The sequence below is a fragment of the Haematobia irritans genome, chromosome 4, assembly GCF_050003625.1.
Source record: "Haematobia irritans isolate KBUSLIRL chromosome 4, ASM5000362v1, whole genome shotgun sequence".
Classification (NCBI taxonomy): domain Eukaryota; kingdom Metazoa; phylum Arthropoda; class Insecta; order Diptera; family Muscidae; genus Haematobia; species Haematobia irritans.
Genome location: NC_134400.1, coordinates 225,200,372 through 225,210,109, shown reverse-complemented (window position 1 = coordinate 225,210,109; position 9,738 = coordinate 225,200,372). Strand labels below are relative to the sequence as shown.

At 35.1% G+C, this 9,738-nt stretch overlaps 4 protein-coding genes across 4 annotated transcripts; 2 read left to right on the top strand and 2 right to left on the bottom strand.

The window, feature by feature from the left end:
- Positions 1–3,716: 3,716 nt before the first annotated feature.
- On the top strand, positions 3,717–5,206 carry Txl (Thioredoxin-like). The gene is made up of 5 exons (XM_075303977.1): positions 3,717–3,879; positions 3,944–4,100; positions 4,164–4,274; positions 4,326–4,609; positions 4,819–5,206. Exons 1-5 carry the CDS (start codon positions 3,785–3,787, stop codon positions 5,027–5,029), a joined length of 858 nt encoding a protein of 285 aa, XP_075160092.1. The 5' UTR covers positions 3,717–3,784; the 3' UTR covers positions 5,030–5,206.
- Positions 5,001–6,895, bottom strand: Ppat-Dpck (Bifunctional Phosphopantetheine adenylyltransferase - Dephospho-CoA kinase). The gene is made up of 2 exons (XM_075303976.1): positions 5,929–6,895; positions 5,001–5,872 (listed from the first exon to the last, which is right to left on the bottom strand). Exons 1-2 carry the CDS (start codon positions 6,823–6,825, stop codon positions 5,213–5,215), a joined length of 1,557 nt encoding a protein of 518 aa, XP_075160091.1. The 5' UTR covers positions 6,826–6,895; the 3' UTR covers positions 5,001–5,212.
- Positions 6,896–7,655: 760 nt separating this feature from the next.
- Positions 7,656–8,484, top strand: Membrin (golgi SNAP receptor complex member 2). Its single transcript, XM_075303703.1, has 2 exons — positions 7,656–7,888; positions 7,947–8,484. The coding sequence occupies exons 1-2, from the start codon at positions 7,749–7,751 to the stop codon at positions 8,449–8,451; spliced, it is 645 nt and encodes a 214-aa protein (XP_075159818.1). The 5' UTR covers positions 7,656–7,748; the 3' UTR covers positions 8,452–8,484.
- Eaf6 (chromatin modification-related protein EAF6/MEAF6) lies at positions 8,477–9,654 on the bottom strand. The gene is made up of 3 exons (XM_075303704.1): positions 9,362–9,654; positions 9,082–9,295; positions 8,477–8,972 (listed from the first exon to the last, which is right to left on the bottom strand). Exons 1-3 carry the CDS (start codon positions 9,497–9,499, stop codon positions 8,695–8,697), a joined length of 630 nt encoding a protein of 209 aa, XP_075159819.1. The 5' UTR covers positions 9,500–9,654; the 3' UTR covers positions 8,477–8,694.
- Between the last annotated feature and the right edge of the window lie 84 nt (positions 9,655–9,738).

Below are 9,738 nucleotides of genomic sequence, written 5' to 3'. Positions count from 1 at the left end.
ACTATTCTCAGATTGGACAGAAACTCTCTTCATGATGCGCCGCCCAGAGTATAAGTTTATGCGCTTTACAGACTATCAGTTATTCCGGACGACAGTGCTCGTGTCGAACATATCCGATATATTGTGCACATTTTAAGTCCGAAGGCATCGATACTGCTGCATGTTTATGGGATCGACAGCACATTTATGCGCTTTATGCGCTTTACAGACTATCAGTTATTCCGGACGGAATGTCGGTATTTGTAAAGAATCTTACAGTCTGTCGGATCGATACGACTTGTCGGCGATGACTAAATAATCGGTAAATGTGTTATCGATCCCGTAAACATGCAGCAGTATCGATTATGCCTTCGGACTTAATTTATAATGTGCACAATATATGGGATATGTTCGACACGAGCACTGTCGTTCGGAATAACTGATAGTCTGTAAAGCGCATTACAGACTATCAGTTATTCCGGACGGAATGTCGGTGTTTGTAAAGAATCTTACAGTGTGTCAGATCGATACGACTTGTCGGCGATGACTAAATAATCGGTAAATATGTTATCGATCCCATAAATATGCAGCAGTATCGATCGGACTTAACTTATAATGTGCACAATATATGGGATATGTTCGACACGAGCACTGTCGTCCGGAATAACTGATAATCTGTAAAGCGCATTACCGACTATTTAGTCATCGCCGACAAGTCGTATCGATCCGACACACTGTAAGATTCTTTACAAACACCGACATTCCGTCCGGAATAACTGATAGTCTGTAAAGCGCATAAGACGCATTATCCGGACGACCGTCTCGTGTCGAACTTATCCCAGATGTTGGCCACACTATAAGTTATGTCCGACCGCATTATCGATACTGCAGCTTGTTAATGTGATAAATAACACCTTTTTCGATTATTTAGTCATCACAGACAATTCGTATCAATCAATTAAAATTATTATAAGCCAAATCGCGTTCACTCGAGTGTTGTATAAAATCCACGAAAAATCATATAAATAAAGCTTAATTTGAACAGTGCATAATGTGCCGCTCGCTCTATGCTTCTATCCCTGCCAACATTTTTTGAATTTGACGGCACTTCCGAGAATCCCCACCACGTCGAAAACAATCGTACCCAATAAACACAAACGTTTGAAAAATACTAAAATTCAGTCATTTTTCAAACATATTTTCAAAGCATTAGGGTAATATTCAAGTTGAGAAATTGTTGAGAAAATTGCGTTCTCAACAAAAAACAGACATTACCCTCAACAGTACAATTCAACACAATAGCAATAATCTCTTAATTGTAATCCTCAAATTGAAATGCATCGCTACTCAATAATTTCTCAAACAGTTTTCAATGTGAGACAAATTAAAAATTAACATTGTTGCGAATATTTTCTAACCACAATTTGCATGAAAGTCAATCCCAGTTCTAACTGAAAGTCAACACTAAATTTCTAGGGATTTTGTAGATTTTATTATTTTTTTTCGTTAAAAATATAATAATATTAAAAATAACATTAATAACATAAAAAATAATATAATACGAATCAAAACATAATTATCCCCAATAAACACAGGATGAGCGTTTTTCAAATGCAACAACTTTTCAGTTTGAGGGTAAGTATAATTTTCAACATAAATTAAACTTGACTTGAAATAGCTCATCTTCAATACATCTTCAAATTGTTTGCGAATTACTTCCAATTTGCCAAAATGTTGACGAAATCTTTGAAAAGATGTTGAAGATAATATGAGAAAACTTTGACAAAACACTACCCTAAAATGCAACGAAAAAACCATGTGGTTTCCAATACTTATTTGTGCAACGAAGTTCGTGGTCAATTGCAAGAAATAAAAAAAATGGAAAATTTTAGACAAATAACCAAATAGTTTATAAAAATAGGTAAGTGAAAATAAAAAATTAAATAAAACTTTAAGAAAGTCACTAAATGTATATCTCTTTGCAGAAAACTAAAATTATGGATTCTATGTTCTTGAAAACATTAAAAAGCTGACCGATGGTGGACAATTAACTGCAACTGCTTCAAATAATTTATAATAATTGGTACGTCAATATGAAAAATTAAATCAACACTTTAGAGAAGTCACTAAATTTAAATCTCTTTGCAGATAACTAAAATCTTTGGATGCTACATTCTTGCAAACATTAGGAAGCTGACCAATGAAAAATGAGTGGCTTATCGACAAGAAAAAGTTTCTAGAAACATTACAAGTGCAACCAATTAAAATTGTTAAAAAAATCAAATTGTTGAAATCAACAACTTCTGGATGAAAATGTGCATCACATTGTCAGTTTAATTCATATGCTATTATCAGTTTAAAATGGATATTTTGTGAATTCCTTCTGCTGGAAATCTATTCTAACACGCGGTCCAGTACGTTCCTAATTTCAAATTGCCCGCATGTTAATAAATTTTAATGCTGTTTTATGACACCAAAAGGAAGGAAATTGAATTATCAATGCAAAAGTGTTTACTAATAATGTTTAAGATATTTAAAGTTTTGTTGTTTGTTTTTTTGTTATTATTTGTTGATATGTTTAATAAGATTATTATTTATCAATTGGTATTGTAGTGTATTATGTAGTGTAGTGTATTATTATATATTTTATTTTGATGAAAATGAATAAATTATACAAAATTCATAGAATTTTGCCATTGACTCCCAATTTGAAGTGGGGATATCATTCATACAAATTTATGTTGAAAAGTATTTGCAACGATGTTAATTTTGAATTTGACAAATTATTGAGTAGTGATGCATTTCAATTTGAGGATAAAACTTGAGATATTATTGCTAATGTGTTGAATTTCACTGTTGAGGGTAATGCCTGTTTTTTGTTGAGAACGCGATTTTCTCAACTTGAATATTACCCTAATCCTTTGAAAAAATGTTTGAAATTTTTTTGAAATTGTGAAAGGTATATTGGTGAACAACTTTTGACTTTACAAATGGAATAAAGTGATCGTTTTTCAAATATTTTTCCAGACACGCTGCCTCTATTGGGAATAAAAGCACAGGCTGATAGACGCTACAGCATGTAACTTGTAAGTCAACATCAATCTTTTATTAATGCATAAAAATATGTTAAATCTGATGTGATAGTCGTATAAATGTTATATTTATGAGAATTTATAAATGTTTAATAAAATTAATAAACATCTAAACAATCGTGTTTTACTTGACCACAATGATTCTTTTACAACTGTCTTAAAATGCACTTTGTCTGATTGTTTGAAGGGGCTCTAATTGGCGTCCTTCTAAATGTATCCAGAAGGGCACCTAATAATTGCACTCATGTGCAATTCAAAAAATTTGGAAACGATTCGTTTTGGAAAACATTTCAATCCCCAAACATGCTTGGTGAGAACGCCCTGCCATCATTTCAAAGTTTGATTGTTTACACCTACCACCTTATTTATTTATTTATTTAAGGTTTAAGGTTGCACCCCAGTCAGAGACAAGGGGATTGTCTACACCTACCACCTTGAATTTGATGTTATTAGACACAATAAAGTGCTATTGTGAATCGAAAAGCGTAACTTTATCTAAATGCAGTCTGTCCAAATTGATGAGATGTTATGGATAGAACAAAATTTCCTAATACTGGCTTTACAATGCGAACGTGCCTATTGTATTTATTGTGTTGGTATGTTTGGTAGCGTATTTACCACCACTGTAAATAAAAGTTCTAAGTATGGAATTGTTCAACCCTGTTTCCTATGTGCTCTGTCATTCTACGAAAAATTTCATTTAAAAAGTAAATATGACCGTGCGGGTAATTAACGATGAAGCTCACTTTCAAAGTGAATTGTCTGCGGCTGGGATACGATTGGTGGTTGTCGATTTCACTGCCTCATGGTAGGTATATTTACAAAAATTCGGGAGAACTAAATAACCAAAACATGAATCTTTTAAATATTAGGTGCGGCCCATGTCAACGAATTGCTCCTCACTTCGAAATGTTGCCAAATAAATATCCAAAGGCTATTTTCCTTAAAGTTGATGTTGATAAATGTCAGGAAACCGCAGCAGCGCAAGGGGTGAGCGCTATGCCAACTTTCATTTTCTATAGAAACCGGGTAAGATCTGAACAATAGGAATGGTGAGTGAGTAGCAGCTTGGTAATAGCTTTTTATTTACAGACAAAAATTGATCGGGTACAAGGAGCTGATGTAAATGCCTTGGAAGCCAAAATACAGGAGCATATTGGCAGTGGTGGAGAAGAAGCCGGAGAAGACTATGGCCAGGGACTCGTAAGGAACAAACACAAGTTTACATTCAATTATTAAAATTGTTCTTTGCAGATGGAATTGAACACGTTCATATCCAAACAAGAATGTGAATGTCTCAATGAGGCCGATGATCATTGCTTAAGTCATTGTTTGACAAGCAATGGGGGCTACTTGCAATCGGACTGTGATGAACAGTTGATTCTTTCCATAACATTCAACCAAGTTGTTAAAATACATTCTCTAAAATTTAAAGCTCCTTCACAATTGGGACCTAAGGAAATTAAAATATTCATCAACCAGCCACGAACTATTGACTTCGACCAGGCCGAATCGATGACGAGTGTCCAAGATCTGACGTAAGTATATGGACAGGGTTATTCTGCGTTCCACGCGAGATCTTGTTTTTTTTTTCTATGCATTCACTTTGGTAAATGTTAATGTTACTTCCTAAATTAAAAAAAAAACAAGTTTTCGCTTCTAGAGTGGGCAACCACCCGAATGAGTCCTCTAATATCAAACATAGAAAAACCCAAGATGTTATCATAATAAAAAAAATCCTTTACAGCTTGGATCCCAAAGACTTGGAAGGCACACCTGTAAATCTGCGTTTCGTTAAATTCCAAAATGTCCAGAACATACAAATCTTTGTAAGGAATAATCAATCCGGAGGTGAAGTTACACAGCTAGATTATTTGGGATTTATTGGTTCCCCAATACTTACAACAAAGATGAATGACTTTAAGCGAGTTGCTGGCAAAAAGGGCGAAAGCCATTAGCATTCAAATTTCATTATCTTGTTTTTTCGTACGTTATAAATATAAAACATTGAGCAGACTAGCATACTAAACGACAAAAGTTTTTCATATAAACATTTATAAATTTGGTAACATTATTTCATTCAAATAAATTACATGTGTATATGTATATACTATACATACACTATTGCATCTAAATATACCCTACAAATTGCTGGTAGTCGTTGACGACAGCTTCAATTCATCCATCAACATTTGCCAGGCCTTTTCCGCTTGAGTTTGTGTGAAGTTGCTGTCCCATTGAGAGCTAAAAACCACATGGGATTTGGACACTATTTCGCTGTTAGACGGTTGGCTAGCCAATCTGCGCTTCGCTTCTTCTTCTGATAGCCCATTACGGTCGACAACACGACGGATGGCTTCTTCTGGAGGGACAATCATAGACCACACTTCATGAACTTCTTTATCCCACCCAGCTTTTATTAATACGGCTGCTTCCAATACGACTACTTTAGGGGGATTCACCTTTTTCTCTAATGATTTTATTCTTCTCTTTACCTCTGCCATAAGTTCAGGCCAAACTATGTTATTTAACTTCTCTAACCTTCCGGAATCGGCAAATACGATTGGTCCCAATTTTGTCCTATCTATACATTTGTTGTCATCTAAAATCTTATCTCCAAATTCAGCCAATATTTTTGTGTAACATATTTGACCAGGCTCATATATTTCATGAGCAACTTTGTCGCAGTCAATCACAAAAGCTCCCATATCTTGCAAACGCTTTGCCATTTTGCTTTTGCCTGAAGCTATGCCGCCTGTTAAACCAATTAGGTAGGGTTCTGGAGACAAAAACGGTTTCGACTAAAATAACAGCACTAGTAATAAGGAAAATTTCAAAATCTATTGAATAATATTACCTCCGGTTTCCTGAGGCGACTTCCCAGTACATCGATTCGAGTATTACTCGAGCTTACTTTACTTTCCCTAGGACCACTAGAGTCTGAAGCTTCTACCAAGTCGATACAAAAGATTTCCAATTTATTAAGATTATTTTGTTTTCTCAGTTCGTTAACCTTTTCTCCGCCTTTCATAGTTTCGGCGCTAACGATAATCATATCCATATTTGGATCACTTTTTGTGGGTCCGAATGCGTCCTCAATAGGAACAACTTCATAATGAAGAGTTGGATCAATTTCTCTAAGAAATTCAAGAACGCCATCTATTCTTTGTTCAACTGGTAGAATGAGCTCGTGAAGTGTTTTACTTTTCGTCAAGTTCGATGTCGTCACACCTACAACCAATCTAGATCGACATCTTATCACAGCTTGAGATAAGAAAATTTTATGACCTAAGTGAATTCGATCGAAAGTGCCCCCTAGCACTACATTGTCATAGCTTCGAATCTTCTCCTCCGGCTCTAGTTGTTGGTATTCAGCTAAATCATTTATATTGCAAATGTCATTGTGCAAATAGACTGTTGGTTTTTCAATTTCTAGCGATTGACGGAACTGTTCACAGATTTCTGGATGATGGGCATCGGAGAATATAATGTCAATTGGCTTCAAGTTCAAGCGCACATTATGACTCTTTAAAGTCCCAACCAGTATATTGAAATCTTTGTTATTGAAATGGGAGCTACTGTCGATATATAGTTGTGATATTAGGCGCCCATACGATGGTGCAGTTACACTTGTTGTTATTGGCACATTCAGGTGTACATATAGCGATTTAAGGTATTGATACTTTTGGAGAGCTTTTAAAGACTGGGCGAATCTTTTAACATGGGAAATCACCAATAAGCCAGTGGTAGCCATAGTTCCAAAGACTGGGAATGTTGAAGAGCGCAAAGGTTATTGCTTAAAAACAGGTAGCAGTAGAGTTGCCGTAACACCCGGATTTTTAATATAAACATATGATTGTAATTCACAATAGCTGATTGTGTCAAAGTTGATTGATCGAACGTTTTTAAGATGTCTATTATTTGAACGCTGAAGTTGGGTAAAAGTACGAGTTTAAAGCCGGTACTCTGTTCGGTTTTCGCGTTGGAACTCCATACAAAACCACAAAATGCGAAAAACTAGCGAAATTTTTCCATTTGTGGCACTTTATTTTTGTCGAGCTGATAAACTGACGTTTATAGCATGGCGCCATTTGTAATGTGAATTAAGAAATAATTTATTTATTAAAACTATTTGTGTGGGTTTATAACGCAAACACGGATCATATTTTTGTTCCGAAAATATACAAAGCATTAAAGGAGTAGCAGATAGGGATGCCAGATGTGCTCTTTTAAAGAGCAAAGTGCTCTTAAAACAAGATAGGCCAAAAGTGCTGAATTATATTTCAATAAATTGGAGTTAAATGTTTTTATTTTATTTGAAAAAGTGTGCTCTTTTTATAAGCTGAATGTGCTCTTTTTGCCTCTTCAAAATCGGCATCCCAAATTGCGCAACATATTAGTTCCAAATTAATTGATTAAAAACGTAGCCATAATTTATTAAAAAACGTAACCGTTTTTAGCTTGAATTGAAAACTGAACAAGTCCTTTCCTTAAACGTGCATTGCTATGGTAGATTGAAATCTATTTACTCTTCTCTGCACCCTTCCAAATTTCTACGTATCTGCAGTAAATTATTGTGAATTGACAACTGCTAATTGAAGCCCCGAAACACGTCATAACAAACTTATTCTTATTGTTCGGAATATTTCGAGTCTGCACAAAAAGTGACCGTTCCAAATGGAGGCACTATACCATCAAACAAATCACATTTTAAAAGAAATAGAGCAAAGCTTCCATAAGCTGGTTCAAACTGTTGGTCAGCCAAACTGCTATGACATCGAAAACGAAATACAGATGAAAATAACTCAAGTAAACAGGTACGTATGGACGAATCTACAACTCCAACATTATGTGATTTACTTGTGTTTATTAAAGCAATTGCGACCGTTTGGATGTCTTACTGTATAAGGTACCACCTTCACAAAGACCTTCCTCTAAAATGAGAATCGACCAATTAAAGTACGACATAAGACACTTGCAAAGTAGTCTTCAAATGTACCGGGAAAAGCGACAGAGAAAGCAACAGGAAATTTCTGAAAGGGAACAACTTCTAAGTCACCGTTTCACAGCAAATAATACCGAGACATGTTTGGATCTTGACTATGCGTTGCAACACAATCAACAATTGGGCAACGCGCATCAAGGCGTTGACGAAATGATATCGACTGGAAGCAACATACTCTCAAGCTTAGTAAGCCAGCGAGGCACATTAAAGGGAGCCCAAAAAAGGCTAATGACGATCGGTAGTACATTGGGACTGTCTAACCACACCATGAAATTAATAGAAAGGCGTTTCGTGGAAGACAAATATATTATGTTTGGCGGAATGTTTGTAACACTTTTGGTAATTGCTTTAGTTATCTATTTTTTTGTTTTATAGCTTTGAAACTAAAAAGACTTGCGAATACTGAAATGATGTTTATTTATGCATTCTTATGTTAAAAAGTTCTTTTAAGTAGGTTTGTAACTCCAATATGAAACTTAATCGTCTTGCAACTTCTATTGATCATATTAAAAAATGTCGATGAAGAACAATGAAAGCAACACAATAGAATGGTAAAGTGATTTAAAAATTGCAAATACATTATACTTCATTATCATGTTGAATTGGCCTGTAGCTCAATCATCGATGCCTTATTTTTTTGTTAACATGACCGCCTTTTTTTGCTGTAATACTGGAAGCGGATGAAAGTTTGCTTTTAGTAGACGTTACACTTTGTGTACACTGTTCTTTGTTAATATCTCTTTGTGGCGTTGAAGCGCGTTCAACTTTATCATCTTTGCCGGTACTTTTAATAGATGTCGCGCCATCATGCGCTGTCGTTGTGTTCTGAATTAAAGCTATTTGATTGTCGCTGGAGTCTTCATTTGTCACGGAATCAGACTCACTTGCTCGTTCAGCTGAAATATAATGATGGTATTTTAATATTATTGGTCATTAAAAGTTGTCATAAAAAGGTCAGTCATAGCAAGGTCCATCATTAAAAAGGCGTCATAGAAAGATCCTTACGATTACAAATAGCCATTGACGTAATGGATGATTTCGAAAATAAACGTTCGGCTTCCTTGAATTTCCTATTTCGCTTGTCTGCTTTCGAATTAGTTGCCTTATTTGAAGTCAAATAACGCTCCCATCCTCGGATAATGTTTCCGCAGAGCTGAGTATCCTCCAAATACGAACCCTCGAAAGCATAAATTTGTCTCTCCAAATTCGCCAATTGTTCCTAGAAAAAACAAAATTAATTCATTAAATCATCGACATTTAATTGTAGTAACATTTGAAGCGTTACTGATGTTTCAGCCTTTTTCTTGATTAGGTCTGCCAACTCTGCTCTCGTATCAAGATTTGTTGATTTTATTGTTGAATTATTCTTAGCGGACTTGCGTTGTTTAGCATCTGTATTGTTCTTAAGGGATGGAGAACTCATCTTAAGAATTACAATTTATTCCACTCTAGATAGTTAATGTTATGTTATGCTTGAAATGTTTCACAACAGCAATTTTTTGATAAACCCAGAAAAAATAGAAATATCTTGGCTTAGTTTGGTGTTGTTTGGCCAGACAGAATACAAATAATTGTGTAAACAGCTGTTTACAATTTTAGTCAATTGCCTTTTTTTCGACGCCGTCAGTTTTTCTAATCCGGCTTTTTTCTGTACGTCTTTTT

Coding starts and splice junctions, on each gene's coding strand:
- Txl (XM_075303977.1), top strand. CDS start 3,785: ATGACCGTGCGGGTAATTAACGATGAAGCTCACTTTCAAAGTGAATTG. Junction 3,880..3,943: donor GTCGATTTCACTGCCTCATG/GTAGGTATATTT, acceptor TTTAAATATTAG/GTGCGGCCCATGTCAACGAA. Junction 4,101..4,163: donor TCATTTTCTATAGAAACCGG/GTAAGATCTGAA, acceptor TTTTATTTACAG/ACAAAAATTGATCGGGTACA.
- Ppat-Dpck (XM_075303976.1), bottom strand. CDS start 6,825: ATGGCTACCACTGGCTTATTGGTGATTTCCCATGTTAAAAGATTCGCC. Junction 5,873..5,928: donor GTCGCCTCAGGAAACCGGAG/GTAATATTATTC, acceptor CTGTTATTTTAG/TCGAAACCGTTTTTGTCTCC.
- Membrin (XM_075303703.1), top strand. CDS start 7,749: ATGGAGGCACTATACCATCAAACAAATCACATTTTAAAAGAAATAGAG. Junction 7,889..7,946: donor AAAATAACTCAAGTAAACAG/GTACGTATGGAC, acceptor TGTTTATTAAAG/CAATTGCGACCGTTTGGATG.
- Eaf6 (XM_075303704.1), bottom strand. CDS start 9,499: ATGAGTTCTCCATCCCTTAAGAACAATACAGATGCTAAACAACGCAAG. Junction 9,296..9,361: donor AGAAAAAGGCTGAAACATCA/GTAACGCTTCAA, acceptor TGTTTTTTCTAG/GAACAATTGGCGAATTTGGA. Junction 8,973..9,081: donor GTCAATGGCTATTTGTAATC/GTAAGGATCTTT, acceptor ATTATATTTCAG/CTGAACGAGCAAGTGAGTCT.